A 17,725-nucleotide genomic window follows, 5' to 3' on the forward strand; every position below is an offset into this window, starting at 1 on the left:
TGCATGTGTAAACACACACAGGCTCACACATGCACACAGTCTCACACACTCACACATGCACACACACACACACACACACACACATATGTGATCTTCTGCAGATGCTCTTTTTATTCCTTACTTCCCCATCTTAAATTGGAATGAAATGGTCACAACACTGCATGGAAAGGCAGCCCAGAACAGGCACGTGCCCTTGCTTCATTTCTTGAACTCAACTCTGATCAGCTTTGGAGACTTTGATTTATTAAAACTTTCTGATACTCGAGGTTCTCTAGAGCCCATCACTTTTGTTGCTTCAGAGATGAGAACAAAGCTTAACATTATTATAAGTTTGCATAGCTTACTGCTAGGTATCATTTTCAATAGTAGTATTCTAATTATAGAAAAAAGCAAATGCAGAGAATACATATTTGGCCATCAGAAAGAACCTCAAAATAAAAGTTTTTCCTTGTTCTTCCCAAAATAAATGGAAAAAATTTCCCTGCCATCTACTTTAAAGTTAAAATGGCCCCCGGGCTATTCAATCAAAAGAAATGACATTTTACTTGAGAAATGATGACCAGATTTGAGGCCAGAAATAGATTTGTGCATCATCACTTCATCTCCTTTATCATCTTCATATTTTTTTTAAAAAAAATCAATACCTGCCTCTAAAACTCTATGTTCCGATGTGACTTGGTTATCGGTCAAAATATCCAGTATTATTGAGGAAGATATATTTCAATCCCCTTTTTAATAGAATAAATTCTATTCACAAATTTCAAATTAATAGCAATCACATTAGATCTCTCCAAATATTTCTGCTAAAATTGCATATTCTTACTGTGGCAAAAAAATACCATATTAAGAAAAGAGAAACACCTTCATGTGAAAATTATGTTCCATGGACAGAGAACATTCCCTTCCTGACAGAGGGCATGAACCACATCATGATTTAACCATTACTACTTGGAGTGCAAGGAATTATTACACACTTTATACTATGATTATGTCTACCTTGGGTCAGCTACACAATTTATTCATTGTATGCAATGAGACGTGACTTGACTCTCAATAAGGAGGATGCTATATCTCTTTGGGGTCTAGACTTTGATTATTATTGGAACTTGGACATGTGGCCCAGGCTTTGTTTCCATGACTGATGAACACGTATCTAAAACAGCCTTTAGTTTAGACACACGGTTCTGGTAACGGTGCTATATTTCACTTCATCATTGAATGTGCCAACTCCCAAAAGGAGGGCTTATAAGAAATAACTACTAGAGCCAAGCATAAATGGACCACTCTCAGGGTTGTGATTCTGCAAGTTCAAAGGCTGACTATTTAGAATAATTATCCCCATCTCCATACGACAAATGCATACTGCCTATTTTCAGAAACAGACATAAAGAACAGTGGCTATAAAGCCAAAAATCAAAGAGATCAATGTATATTATATCCTAAAATCCCACCCAAAATTACAAGGAATGAGCTGCCCTCATTCATGTCCACAGGATCCCTGGCAGATCCCTGCTCTACTTAAGACAATGTTGATCTCAAAAGTTCAATGACAATTCTGCACAGTTTTCTAAGGAATTCAATGAAAAAAAAAACAGTTCAAGGTCATAAAGTATCAATCTACCCCATTATCTTAATAGTTAATTTGTATATACATGTTTCAAGAACGACTTAACCAAGCCATTCAAACAATTTCCACTTTTTAAATGATTTTAAACACTCACCACTAATGTATATTCTTAGGTTATTTTTTAGATCAACAGATGGGGCCATCTATATCTATGTCTATATCTATGTCTATGTCTACGTCTATGTCTACATCTATATCTAGATCTATAATTTTGTACCTAGTTTAGAATTTTGATATATAGGGCTAAATTGCTCTTTTGAAAACTTTTACTTTCCTACTAGCCTACATATTTATTTCATCACATCATCTTCAAAAGCAGGTATTTCATTATTGCTATTTTTGAAACATTTTGATGGAAGAAAATGATGTCTCATTCCTGTTTGATTTACATATCCTTGTTTACCAATATGCAAAGTTGTTTGTTTCCTTTACCAAGAGCCATTTATGCTTCTCTATATATTTTTTTTCACTTCATTTGCCCCATTTTCTATTGGTATACCTATAGAACTTTTTCCTATTGTCTTATATAAACTTTATTCTTTAAATCATAACAATATTTACTCACTGTCTCTCCTGTATGCCGCCATTTGGTCTCCAGTTCAGTGTTTCCCTTTTTATTTGACCTATGTTTATATATAAATGCATATTTTAAATTTTGTAGGTTTGTGTATAGTGATATTTTCCTTTATCCACACTGTTTTATATCTATTTTAGAAAGATGTACCAAAATATGGCACATTCCACAATTTTTTCAGCATATTTTGTATATTGTTGATACTGAAATCTATGCCATCTGTTACTTATATGGCTGTATGACATATATAAGTAAATATTTTTGTATTAATACAGTGGTCTTAGTACTTTTAAAATACATAAACTCATAATGGTGAGGCTGGAGATCTATATCAATAAAACATCAATTTACATTTTAGTCTATGTTATAATTGGTAACACTGCTTCCTCTACTGGGTAGTATTTTCTTTCCTTGGTGAAGTTCATAGTGAGTATAATGACTTTTGATCATAGAATTCACCCCAAATATGTAAGCATATTTGGTCTTGCTTTTTCTAGTGGGAAATTAAATATTATGGTTGCAAGTTGAATATAATTAATATTTTTGGTGTATATTCACAGTGTTACTGAACTCTGTGTACTTTTACATTAATTATTGAATTATAATTTCTATACTTTTTCCATTTAGGATCCATCAAATTAGTTAATTGAGGTGATATGACAATTTTATTTGTGTACCAAAAATTAGGAATTTGCTCTATCCAGTGTAGAATGCAAATTATGTGCATAAGAGGCAGATGGCAGGTTTAACAATGGTCAAGACAAGAAAAGATAATAACACTGAGCTGTGAAATAATAATCTATTACCTCTCAGAAGAGTAGAGATCCAACTAAAAAAATGATGGAGAAAAATCTCTACAAAGAGAGAATTAGGCTTTTTAAAATATGCTTTAGAGTAGATAACTTACTAAAGTAAATGAGGAAGTGTGTGGTGGGAGTGTGGAGCAGAGTACCAGATATAATTGAACATTTTCTGAAGTAAGTCACACCCTTGAATTTAATTTGAATAAGTGTGCTAGCACCTTAAAGGGAACAAACATCTCATCCATTTGGTTGCCATCAGTGCCTGGGTGCTTGTGTGCTTACTGAAGGAACAAATGAATGGATTGAGGAATATGAATAGTACAAAAATGAAAACATACTGATTATTAGGTTAATAAAACTATAGTAGATACCCAACTTTAGGGTTAAGCTGATGTTGGGGTGAATATTTTTCTTATACTGCCTACAGTTATATCTTTCTATACCTCCTAAACTATCAAATTTAGGAATAAAAATACATTAAAAATAATAATATAGTATTTAATATATTTAAGTAATATACTAAGTAACATAGATAGATTGACATTTAGATTATCCATCACATTAAATGAATGTTTTAGTCTTCTACTACTGATTAACAAATTATTACAAACTTACTGGCTTAAAACAACACCCATTTATTATCTCAGTTACGTAGGACAGAAGTCTGGTTTGAGTGAGTTCTCTCCTTAGGGTCTCAGAATGTTAAAATTAAGGATGCATTAGAGGTAAAGAATTGTGGATTGGGTTCTTATCTGGAGCATGAGAGTGGATTGGGTTCTTATCTTCCAACCTCATTCAGGTTATTGAAAGAATTCAGTCCTTGGGGTTGTAGGACTGAGGTTCCTGCTTTCTTACTGGCTGCCAACTAGGGGACATTCTCAGCTCCTGGAGGTCCCCCACCATTCTCTGCCAAATGGTTCTATCTATAACACGGCAGTGTGATCCCTTAAGGCTAGGAGTATTTGCTACAGCTTAGAGTTCTGACTTCTTCCTTTCTGACATTTAGACCTTTTAAAGAGGCATACAAATTCTTACTAATATATTTTGTATATAATTAGACCAATCAGGAAAGTTTTCTTTATAATTAATTCAAAGACAAGTGATTAAGGGTCTTACCTACTTATGTAATAACCTTTTGGCCACATAATGTAACATGCTCATGGAGTAACACCCCATGATATTCACGGATTTTTCTTGCACTCAAGGGGAGGGATATATATATATATATATATATATATATATATATATATATATATATGGCTTGTATACCCATAGTGAAAATATTGGTGTCATCACAAAATTCTGCTTATCATAGGCCACCCGCTGGCCCCAATGCGTCACTTCCCTCTCAGGTACAAAATACATTCACTCTTTCCCAAGGCTCACAAGATTATCACTCCATTACAACATCAACTCAAAGTCCAAAATATCATCTTAATTTCACCAGCTCCAAGTCAAAACTTTCACCATCTCAGTCATCTAAAATGGTACAAATGAGGCTCCTAAGAACAGACCTTGAAGAAGCCTGACCTTCAGTCCCAAAGGTATAGTTCCCCTCTATGTATGTACTCATGAAACCAAAGAGACAAGCTACCTGCCCCAACACTCCCAACACACAATGGTGGGACAGCCATAAGATAGCATGTATGAAGATTCTGGCTCACCAAAAAGAGAATAGAAAGTGAACAGAAGCCACTGGTCCATAACAATTTTAAAATCCAGCAGGGGAAATGTTTGATTTTTCTTGATTATGTTTCAGGTTCTAGGACTTAATCCTCTGTAGCTGTGGACTTTTCTTTCTAAGCTCTTGCTTCTGTTGTCTGAGTCACCCTTTCTTTCTCATGAAAGGCAACATACGTTTGCAGCTGAGTAGTTTTATCACTTGCTTCATACCATTAGGATTTGGTTTTTTGACAGCCTTTCTGTATTTTGTACTTGCTGTCCCTTTCAGTCCAAGTTGACAGTGTTTATGCTGAAATAATTTTCTCAAGAACCTTGTGGACCTTGCTTAAAATTCACTAGGTTTTGCTCTCTTACACTAAAGTCACACCCATAAATCTGTTTGTGATCATCCCTTTTCTCTCCTTGGCTCCTACTGAGATCGCTGAAGGTCATTACCTTTAATGCTCCAGGAGGCCTTCTGTTAGGCATACCATTAACCTCTCAAAATGACCTCTTAGTTACTGACACTGTGATCTTTTGATATTTCTGATGATTAAACAAAGGTTGTGTGGTTACAATGTTTAATCAATTTTACAGTTCATTTCAGAATATATTTAAATGTTAAATAAGTTATCTTTCTTAAAAAATACAAGTCACACTTAATACTTAAAAATGTTATGATCTCTTTTGCAGTACCTCTAAATGTGCCCATCTCCATTAGATAGATATTAAAGCAAAACTACAAAGGCAATGACTAAATTAGTTTCAATTGAAGATTATTGTAAATTTATGAGATAATCACAAAGAATGCCATTGTAATACTCATCATTCAAATGAGAGTAATCATCTGTTACTGTGTAGGAACATAGAATGTAGAGTGCTTTCTTCCTATGGAGAAAGAGGACTCTGTGTCTTCTGGATTAGTCATTGAAAAGTCCACCCACTTGAATGACTTCTGGAAATAATTTAATTATGTATGCATGGGAACTTTTACCTTTTACTCAAGTAGGAATATTTCTAATAATATATGCACAGTATGATATCATTCACCATTTCTTACATAAGAAAAAATTTAAATACTCATAGATCTTCATCAATCTGAGTTGGAAGGGACCAATATTGCCTGAATTTCCTCAAAAAAAATGACAAGAATTTTGGGTATTCTTTTTTTCCCCCCAAATACCTTGCTGAAATAAAGATGGACTATTTCTAACATTTTGATCAACTACTGAAATGAAGACATAGATAGCAACCTGCTTTTTAAATCTGCAATAATGCTGGGTAAATTATTTAACACACTCTATGATGGTATCAAGATTTAGAAAGACTGAGTGACATTCAATACTTCTGGGGTCCTAGAATTCTCTAATTGGATAATTAGAGAGGAATTTAAGACCTGAACTATTTATTCACTATACGAAAGAACTGTCTGATAGATTTAGCATTTATGAATTGAAAAAGATTGGCTACTGTGCCTATCATTGAGAAATCCTTGACATTTCAGATATATTTGAAAATGTATAGCTTCAAATTACAAGGTGCCAATTTGTTAAAGGTAGCCAATTTCTCAGGATTATTTTCTATTTGAATTCATTTATTAAACATGAATTATTCAAGGTTTCTAAAGAATATCCCAAATATATATCTATTAGTATGACTCATTATTCGTTAGAACACAATTTTCTGAAATTGCTATGCTTTGCACCTCAGTCTGGGTATCACACATTGTGCCATTTTATATATTTTTTGAAACTTTTTATATTTACTCTCTTCCCAAGCATTTCTCTCTCTTTGCCTACTTTAATAGAAACTCTGTAGGTGCAGACCTATTTGAAATAAATGGGACTGCAAGAGAAGCTTACTGAAGAGAACCTACCAAATATTTCTACGTATGTTTTTTTAAAAATATATTTTATTGATTTTTTACAGAGAGGAAGGGAGAGAGATAGAGAGTTAGAAACATCGATGAGAGAGAAACATCGATCAGCTGCCTCCTGCACATCTCCCACTGGGGATGTTTTGATACATAAGTAGACAGAATGTCATGGGTAAAACTCTCTCCTGTCACTGGATTCCAAAGAAGGAAAGAGACTTTCCGTGATTCTATAATTTACCCAACCACACTCTGCTGAGCTCAGACTGCACCGAGAAAGCACCACTAACAGCTATGAGACTTGCATCACTGCACACATGGGAAGGACAGCCAGCTCAGAAGCTTACGTTCTTGAAAGGATGTAAAGAGCATCTGAAATCGGCTGTTCCGACTGCCCTCGTCCGCCCACATGCGGATCACCCCCAGGCCTGTGCGCAGCATGACGTCATTGGCCACAGTGCTGCAGAACTTGGCTTTCAGGTCCTCCACAGAACTGCTGCCGTCATACACGGCCACAAAATTCCTCTTGCATTCATTTGAGTTCTGCATCTCATAGTCCAAGAATCGCAAGTAGATCTGTAACACAAAAAGGTCACAATAATTTCCCCGAATCAAAATATGAAAGAAGTACAGTACCAGAACTCCCTTTCTCTTTCTCAGACTCACAAGACAGTCTTGATTGCAATCAATGGTATTATTTTTCCCTGTGGATAGCAAGAACGAAGGATGTACAAGTTCAAATTGTGTTTCATATTTTTTCAAATGTTATTATCCTTTCTTTATGTAAATGTCCCATTTTCCAAGGCTGAGGATTTTTATCCCAAATGGTCCTATTTCTCCTTATAACAGCACAAATATTATATATATATATTCCTGATGCATTCCTGTTAAAGTTCCGTGGCTCCCACTTACTTGCAAAAATCTATGGATATAGATAATTTGTATTAATACCAAAGGAAAAGAGAAGGTTATCAAAAGGTAGTCTCTGACTTCACTATGTTGAAATTATTTCACATAACTATATTGCTTCACTTTTGAGCTAGATTATATATATATATATAGCTAACCTACGATTATTTTCAACATAATATAGAGAACAGTTATTTAGCCAAGGCCACATAAATACAAATTAAATTAACATTTAATGAGTATAAGCTATTGTGCAATCTACTTTATAGGTTATTTTTAAAGACTCCCAACAACTCTATAAAGTTTTATTGACACATTCAAATGAAAAAAACCCAGATGATATAAATTGGAAATTAGACATGAGGTCCTTCTAACTCAGTGATTCTCAACCTTCTGGCCCTTTAAATACAGTTCTTCATGTTGTGACCCAACCATAAAATTATTTTCGTTGCTACTTCATAACTGTAATGTTGCTACTGTTATGAATCGTAATGTAAATACCTGATATGCAGGATGGTCTTAGGCGACCCCTGTGAAAGGGTCGTTCAACCGCCAAAGGGGTCGTGACCCACAGGTTGAGAACCGCTGCTAACTCCTTGGTCTATAATCCTCCCACACAATCACACTGCTTCACACATACTTTTATGATCAACAGTTAAGATTTGACTCTGTTCCAATGTGCATTAAAAACTACAAGCAATTAATTCAACCAATGATAGATTTAAAAAATAAGTCATTTGTCCATTTATCCACTAATTCAGCAATATCTACCCCCTGGCCTCTTACTTTGTCTGGGACACTACTCAAGGCATTGAGGCTGGGATGGGGAACACGAGGGTGAGGGCCAGGGATGAAAATGTGTGTCCAGTAAATCACGGCAGGAAGATGAAAGTCAAACTGTGAGAAGTGAAAACTCAGGCACCCTAAGAAGGCTCTCTGGGCGGGTCCTGGAATCAAAAAGGCATCTTCCATACAGATGTTTCTGAAGTGTTTTACATTTTTTTTAAACATGAATGCCTATAGGCTATTTCCTCTTAAATGCCCTCTTATTAATGTATCACTTATAAACTAAAGACATGCATTCAATTAAAAATTCAACTTTCATCACTCAATATTCTTTTTTTTCTTATTTTTTCACAATCTATGAAACTTATAAGACAATTTTTTCCAGATCTCCTCCCCCCGCCCCCACATTAATAAATTTTATTAGCCCAGCTGGTGTAGCTCAGTGGTTGAGCATCGACTGATGAACCAGGAGGTCATCATTCGATTCCTGGTCAGGGCACGTGCCTATGTTGCAGGCTCAATTGCCAGTAGAGGGTGTTCAGGAGGCAGCTGATAGATGATTTTCTTTGATCATTGATGTTTCTATCTCTCTTTCCCTCTCCCTTCCTCTCTGAAATCAGTAAAAACATATTTAAAAAATTTTTTATTATTTCATATAAAATAAATTTCTCTTCTGTCCTCGACATTCTCATTGAATTGGGGCACTAATGCTTATTAACTTAACCCTCAGAAAAGTGTTTTTTAACCTCCACTGATACTTCTGTGATATTTCAAGTTTCCCAACCTGGGTGTTTTTCCAGTTCACCTCCAATGCCTGCCCCAGTAAAAGTTATGTTTCTAAAAAAAGCAAATCTAATACTCATACTAAAATCTTTCCCTGGCTTCCAAATGGTTATAATGAAAAAAATTAAAATCCATAAACTGGCAAATTTTCCTTCTTATCTTTGAACATCACATAGTTATTTTTATGTACATAACATAACTTCTACAAGAAGTAAGCATTTTCCATTCTCTGTCTACCAACTTCTTTCTGAATTTTCAAGATCTAGTTCAATGGCTGATTGGAAATTCTGTTTTCTTTATGACTTCATTTGTTCTACATCCATCACATATTATTTAAATGCCAGTGTTTTAAGTGCTACACATAATGATAATGATATAGAACAAAGGACGTTTTCAATATTTTAATATAATAATTCTCAAAATAACATATTTATAAAACTCTAAACTATAACATAAAACCAAAAGACACAGTGTGCTGCAGAATTATAAGGAACACTTGTCATAACTATCTTAAAATGAAACAAATAAGGTTTAGAAAACCTAAGTAACGTTCTCAAAGTGACACAGGCCCCTACGAGTGGTAATGAATTCAGCTTGTCCTTACAACATGCCCCTTAGTATCACACTACACAGCCTCACATACTTATTTTTAAAATTCTCACAGGCTTATATTCTATAAAGAAAGTTAAAATCTTAAACAAGTTACAACAAAATTAGTAAATAAGCAAAACCATCTCCCTTTTCCTAAATTGACCACTGAGATATAAGTGAGGTTCATTGAAAATAAATGTGTCCCTCTGAAGTCAATGGCTGTCTTCAGTTTTCTCCAGAGATACAGTGATTTGAAAGAAGAATATTGCTACTGTTAGAAAGGCAGTGTGTATATCCCGCCCACGTTTCTCATGTGACACTTCTAGAGAGAAGCTGTATTTTCCCTAGAAGGTGATTGATTTGCAAACTGCAATGACCTATGTCTATGTGCCTTCTATAGTTAAGGGCCATTCTTGTTAGACAGAATACTAATTTACAGAGGAATTGAACAATTTTATTCTTCACTTCTGAAGTATTTAATTATTTTTTAACTTTTTCCTTATCAATCAAGAAAAGAAATAAAACAAGCCAGTGGGTATGTAGCTTTGCTGGGTGCAGGGTTGTTACTACAAATGCCATTAGCCAGAAAAGTGACCCAGGTTTCCCACACTCACTCTACCAGGCCTCAAGTAAAAGCCCTCCCTGCATTACAATTTAAACAATATCCCAGCAGTTAAAGCTCGTGCCATAGCATCACCGAGGGAAAGGGTGCCATATGACAATGTTTTTACTCAAGGGAGTAAACGACAGAAAGCTCCCCAGTCTCTCTGTTGAAGAAAAGAGAAAATGACCAACAGAATCATTTATAACTCTGGTAAAATAGTCCAATTATAATCTCTCAGTAAATCATTTGGATGCATTCTTCTTTCAAATCAATCACAAAGTTCGAGCTGACAAAATGATTTATTAAACACGACTTGGGAAGCTTCGGAGCGCGTAAGCAATTTCTAGCAATATCTGTCTTCCCATCACATTAATAAGGAGAGCAGGGTCCCTTTTGTATACTTACAGCAGGTAAATCTAGCCAACAATTTGCTAAGTAATATATTTACAAACATTTAATCCTGACCGTTCAACCTGGTGCCTCCCTTCACATCACAGTGATGTATAGAAAACACGCATTGTTTGGGGCAGTTATTTAAGACTTGCCAGAACACTTTTCTCCAAGATAAATACAAATTAAATACACACAGTCTGAGAAACACTGTCCATGGTTTCAAAACTTTACACTTTGATAAATAAAGCCACATTCAAAAACATGTGTATGCAGTCCCTGACACTGAAATATTGCCAGTTCAATTCCCGGTCAGGGCACATGCAGGAGAGAGCAGATCTATGTTTTTCACATTGAAGCTTCTCTCTCTCCCTCTCCCTCGCCCTCTCCCTTCCTTCCTTTCTATCTCTCTCTAAAAAATAAATAAATAAATAATCTCTCTCTCTCTCTCTCTCTATATATATATATATACTTGGATTCCTCCTATAGAATCTCATTTGGATTCCTCCTATAGAATCTCATTTGGATTCCTCCTATAGAATCTCATTTGATCTTTGGGAAGCTCCATTATTCAAATATATATATTGTGTATATATATATATATATATATATATATATATATATATATATATATATATATAGCCAGGACTTGTGCAGTTGTTGTTTGATTGTGACTGGACATGCTGGGCTATGTCCAGCAGGACACCCCATGAGTTTGGGAGGCAGCAGCATCTAGAAGAAAGCCAGAATGTCAACCTCTTTTCTGGAATGTTGGTAAAACACACACCCTACAACAAATCTCAATATAACATTATAAACATTATTTTCAGATCACAATAAATAAATATCAAACATTTTAAAAGTCCATCTGAGTAGCCCTCCAAAATCCAGCAGTGCAAAACTGAGATATCATTGAAAAACTGAAAAACAGAATTGAACTGTGACATTTTCGTTGGTAGTTACCTAGCTAGTTAAAATTTTCACTTTGTTTACCAAATTTTCATTTCCCTTTTTTGAGATAATGAGGGCAAACTCAATCTTTAGTATCATTGTGATCCCATTAGAGTTACTACTCTTTGTCTATTGAATTAGTTTTCTCCTTGCTCTGTAACAAATTACCGCAAATTGAGCAGCTTGACACAATGCCCATTTATCATCTCTGTAGGTTGGAAATACTAGGAAGCTGAACTGTGGTCTCTGTTAAGAGCATATAATAGTATATGAGGCAGAAACCCCAAGTCTTCGTAGCTCATTTTCTTAACCATTTACCAGGGGTCCATTTTAGCTCCTAGAAGTCAGTCTTAGCTCTTCACTCTCTGACTTGCCCTTTGTCCACAGCAAGAGAAAACTCTGATGTTTAAAAAGCTCCTGTGATTACATTAGGCTCACCTGGATAAACTCTCTTTTAATTAACTCAGAGTGAACCGATTGGGAACCTTAATTGCATCAGCAAAATCCCTTTTGCCAGGAATTTAACATAATCAAGTGTGTGATATTTTATCTCACTCACTGTCCTAGGGACTAGGCTGGAAATCTCAGGGGTCATCTTTAAGATTCTGCCTACAGCAATTAAGCTCATTATATGATTAACACAACATCACTATGAAATTGACTTATTATATTTGTCAAGGTTTCTGATTACTTTATCCTAATTTTATTCAAAATATTTTTGAAATAAGGAACAATGTATTCAAAATTAATTTGAAGTTTTAAATGTTAGGTAATTACTAAAAGCTAGAGTTTTATTCTCCCAAGACCTAAAGTCATTAAATTATCTCCATTTATACATTTTTATATGCCTTTGACCAATTTCTTTTCCTGACTTACAAATTTGACCATGTTCCCGCATAGTGTGTTTTTGTGGACTGTACTGGGAAATAGGAGATGAAAATCTTTTCAGCACTGTTACTAACTAGCCAAATATTTGGGCAGTCATCCATTACAGACTCATCAAGTTTTGGCCTTGAAAGGAGTTTAATATTATCTGCGCCCAAAATTTACTTGATTTTTTAAATTATTATACAAAATTCCTGCCAAACTCTACTTGGATTCCTCCTATAGAATCTCATTTGATCTTTGGGAAGCTCCATTATTCAAACAAAAGCAAAAACCATATCTATATTGATCAAAAGCTATATTTCTCCAGTTTCAAACATTCAAATACATTGCAGTACTAAACCCCAGCAGACTAGCCTAATCCTCTGATTCCTGTCAGATGACAGCCTTCAAAATTTGGAAGATTGCTACCACATCTATTTCTCTAGATAGATATCAGTTTATTTTTTTCCATGAGTTTTAACGGGATGACAGACATTTTGCTTGGCACTAATAAGTAAGCCAAATTTCGTGAAATTAACATTCAAGTAGTTAACATGATTTGATTTCACCCAACATTTGTTTCTGTACCAGACCCAGAACAAGACAGCATGATACCCTTCCACCATCTTTGCCCTAGAAGCTATATGAATACCAAACACTTGCTTACAAAGGCATTTTCCTTCATCCCATTGTTAACCCTTATAAAACTTCATCACCCTGACTCAGCTTATTCATCTGTCAAATGAGCTAATGAGTAATAGATTTCCAAAGTTCTCCCTGACTGGTATTCCAAATTCTAAGAAACTGAATTAATCACATTCTCATTAAAGGTGACCATCTGTGTTACTATTCTCAAACAAAGCAGATATCATCTATTGTATTCTTAATTTATATACTTCACATACATTTTAATAGAACCCAAATAAGCAAGATGTTTTAATCACCAGTTATCATTCAAATATTCACCCGGAGCCAGTTCAAGTTTAATTTTTACTTTGATCGTCTTTTCTCATAAGCTGCTAGGAACTCCATAAAAATAGAAAACCCACATAGGCAGTCACCTCCAGTTCTCGCTTGTATCCAGTTATTCAAAGCCACTTTCTATACTGTAACCTTTAATTTAACAGAGAAAGTCCGTCACAATTGAGCCATCTTTGTCCAGCTCTGCAGGTGGCTTCCCATTTGGGTAGTAGAATGTCAAATTCTGTAACAGACAGGTTCATTGGGTATTGTTCTGAGATTGTACAAAAGACAGCCTATTTACCAGCTGGGGAAAGGTGTGTGTTTATACTTCCATTAAAACCCTCTCTGTAACAGTGACAGTGACAAAGATGCTGGCTGTGACAATAAGGTGGCACTCATATGTGTCCAGCTGGAAAAAAATACTTTAAAAAAATCTTTCATTCATAGAGTTTAAGAAAAATGTAGCACGTGCACATGAAACCACAGATTATGTCAAAGAACGTAAAAGAGCAACCCAGCTCCTTTGTAAATAGATGAAGTGAGTTGAGTTTTATGGCACCAATAGCCTTTTATATTTTTTTAAGGAGGAACCACTGCCTTTCTTGCTATGCAATTAATTTTTTCAAAGATTTGTTTAGATGCAAAGTGACCTGCCAGTGACAAAGCTGGGAGGTGAACCATGGTCTCTAAGTCTCCATACTGAAAGTTTGGGAAAAAGGCGCCACACTTCCAAATTATATGCAGATCCCAGAGTCCGAGCAGGAGAAACCAAGTGAAGAAAGACAAAAATATATCCTGCAATACGGACTCCCTCAAAGATGACTCTTCTTCCCCTTGTCCTAATATCCAGCCACCAAGTTCTGTGGTATCTATAGGTACAGTTCCCTTCATCTGTCTACCATCATAAGCTAGTCTCCATGATGGGGATTAGTACTTACTGTTAACCCCTCCGTCACAGGGGAAACTGTTTCCCCTAATATAGATCTGATCACGTCATTCTCCTGCCCCTCACATTTCCAGGTATCACTAACAGTCTCCTAGATCCTGTTTACCATGGACCTTTTTTACAGGTCTATTTTATCTGCCAGAGATCTGTGGATTTGTAAACCCTGGATTATTTCTCTCCTCAATGTGATTTTAGGTTAAAAAGCATAAGTTTAATTATACTTAGAACCATTGCTTAGGGATAACATTTCAATCCATTTTTCAGAGGAGTGGAGCTATGGTAGTGTCTATTGTTCAGATTATAAAATGATCTTTGGCACCATCTCCATATTTCTTATGATGTGAAAGTTACATTGAACAGGGGAAGACAAGTTGCATTTCAAAACCCAAATAAAATGATAGCTTATTGTGGTGCTCTGAAATGCACTGAGCACATCTCGTTTGCTGGAAGGTTGTTCAGGCTGTAGACACTCCCCAAGTCAACTGTGCAGTCTGGGTTTGACCTTGAGACTGACCTTGGATCGTGGAGGTGCTCGGATGTACCACTTGCAATCAACGGCCTCGCTAGCAGAAGCTTTGCCTTCCTTCATAATTTGTATAGATTCCACAATTCCTTCTGGACCGCCCATTTCAAACTCACACACTAAATAACAAAATGCCAAACAAACACAAAAATGGAGCTTGAATAATAAACCAAAAGTATATTTCATAGCAGAAAACAAAGTCCTCTGAACATTATTAAATATCTATTTTACCAACCTGGTAATGGTTTCAAAACTCCAAGGTCCTTAAAGTCAGGATCTTAAAAATTGAGAAAAAGACAATTAATGTTATTCTGCCTTTATTACAGAATAATAAATGTTGAGTAACATACCATTACATGATGTTGTGTAACATACCATTAAATGCCAGGGAAGCTTACTTTCTCATGAGTCTCAGAAAAGTCCGTAGATGATAGAAACCCAAAATGATGGTCTCCCTTCTATGCCTGGGAATTGATTTTGAGATAGGCATGCAGTCCTCATGATATAAAGGTCAGCCCACGGGAGGGCTGCTGAGAAAGTTTTCCTCAATAATAATAATAATATCAAGGCAGATATATTGACAGTGAGCTCATGATGAGCAGAATGGAGAGCTGGAGAAGTGAGTCCTTCTCTGTTCACTGGGCTTGGTAGTAACCTGCAGTCACCCCTGAGGGTCTTTGCTTTAAAAACAATATGAGTCCTTCTACTCTCAGTTACTTCAAATTGGATTTTCTTTTATTTATGGGCGAAGGCTTCAAAGCCTATAATTTATCTTGGAGACACATCATGTCCAATTTAAAAGATGATTCTGAAATTTAATTTAATTTTACGACTAGGATATTTGTTATAAATTTAAAATCTTGTAAAGTTAAAAATACAGGGTGGGGCAAAAGTTGGTTTACAGTTGTGAGTATTCGAAATACAGAGCTTATGCTTGTATTGTTATTTATTCATGATTGCATTATTTCTATGTAAACAACTGTAAACCTACTTTTGCCCCACACTGTATTTTTCAAGGTACTGCTCAGCAATAGTCTAGGATTGAAATATGAAAGGAGAGTGCTCTTTCTGGAGGGAGTTAGTTCTGGATGTTAAGACTGTGTGTGTATGTACATCCGTGTGTCTGTGTGGATGCGTTAAACCCACAACTGCAGACCAACAGTACTCGTCATAGGTTGTTGTTTGTGTGCCTGTTAAACCATAGCAATCACTGATCTGTTGAAATTGAAGGCCTGGGTCAGCCATGCTACAATTTAGTCATATCACCTGCTATTTAGACTCAGTTTATTATGGGACATTATTAGAAAGTGGTCATACATTTTGCACCAAGATACAAATTCCTTTATTCTTTTACCTTTCTGGAAAAAAAGAAAGAAGTACCTGAATGCAATTTCCATGAAAGAAGTAGACATGAGGGTAACATAGTTACCCAGGATTAGGACACCCCTAGCAGGGTTTTTCCCTTCATCTAACTCAATAGACATTTGGTTATTCTTTCAAATGATGTATATTTAATACTGTATATAAGAGCCATGTTTTGTGTACAGTTACTCAGATGTGTTGTCACCACAAGGCAGTTTTGTTGATATTGAAGAGATCACCCACATTTTCTCTTATTTTGACATCCAGTTTGCTCACCTCAGTTATTTAGATTTTTTATTATTCATTATAACCTTTTCACTATTTTGAATAATGCTTAATAGTCATTATTAGTCAGTACCTCCTTTTGGATTAGTATATTTCAGCCTTGCACGGCTGTTCCTATGATCATGTGGAAATGTGGCTGGTATTCTATTTTCTAGTTGAAGGCTAACATTTGTCATTTTTATAACTCATGCCAGACAATGTTGAGAGAAATGCCAGTTCTTGGAATTGAAAATTTATTTTTGTCTTTGTATAATGCACTGATAGTTTAAAAAAAAGTTAGGAAAAATTGTTTCTGCAATTCCATTTGAATTAGCCACCAGTCATATCATCATCACCATAACTAATGGCCCATACAATCTGTGAAAACAAACAAATATAAACAATACAATGATTTTTAAAAACAGCTGACACTGAATTTAAGAACACTAAGATGGACTAATTGCTCAGGTTGTTCAAGGATAATGACAATTATTATGCAGAAGTGCAATGAAGTTGACTAAGTTATCTCCTATTCTAGATGCCCCCTCCCAATCTACTCTCCACTAAGCAACTGGAATACATTTTTTAAAATATAAATTTAAATCTAACCATGATACACTCTGGCTTTCCATTGCTGTTGGAATAAAACCAGAACTCTTTTTCATGGACTATAAAGCCCTGTGTTCTTGCCCCTGACCACCTGACCCCAAATAACCCCCACTGCTCACCTCTGCTCTCTCCTCTCAAAACACATTGACCCTTTCTCTTTTCTGCAGCTTCCCAGGACCCCAGGCTGTTCTTATTCTCAGGGCTTTGAACTTAAACCCTTTCCCATCTGCAATGGTTTTCTCTCCGGTCCTTGCAGAGCTGGATCTTTCTAATTTTTCAGTTCTTAAATCAAATATGATATTCTTAGAAAGGTCTTCCTGGGTGACCCTGTTTACAGTGGTATTGTTTCTTTTGTTACTATAGTTGACTATTATTTTGCTATTTGTTTGTTGACCATATTCTCCCACTGGACTGAAAGACTTTCTCCATCACCATTGCACTGTCCATGTCTAAAGGCGACGAGAAGGATGACACAGAGCATTTCAAAGAGGCCTCTTACCTATGGAAAGGAGAAATCTACTCCAAACGAAACGGGAAAGCTGTGCCCGAGGAACAAACAAATGACAAAAGCTATCATTCCTTCAGCTTTATAAATGTCAGTAATTTGCCTTATTGTGATTCAGGCAGAAAAAATATTT

The 17,725-nt window shown here is 35.6% G+C and overlaps 1 protein-coding gene across 1 annotated transcript in view; it reads right to left on the reverse strand.

Annotated features, from left to right (window-relative positions):
• The window catches only part of NETO1 (neuropilin and tolloid like 1), an 83,271-nt gene that overhangs the window by 13,098 nt on the left and 52,448 nt on the right, over positions 1–17,725 (reverse strand). The window contains exons 5-7 of the mRNA XM_014457612.2: positions 15,088–15,129; positions 14,844–14,971; positions 6,887–7,115 (exon numbers count right to left, since the gene is read on the reverse strand). Coding sequence (XP_014313098.1) covers positions 6,887–7,115; positions 14,844–14,971; positions 15,088–15,129 — 399 coding nt within the window. The remainder of the gene's footprint in view (positions 1–6,886; positions 7,116–14,843; positions 14,972–15,087; positions 15,130–17,725) is intronic.

This window comes from Myotis lucifugus, unplaced genomic scaffold (assembly GCF_000147115.1).
Source record: "Myotis lucifugus unplaced genomic scaffold, Myoluc2.0 scaffold_82, whole genome shotgun sequence".
NCBI lineage: Eukaryota > Metazoa > Chordata > Mammalia > Chiroptera > Vespertilionidae > Myotis > Myotis lucifugus.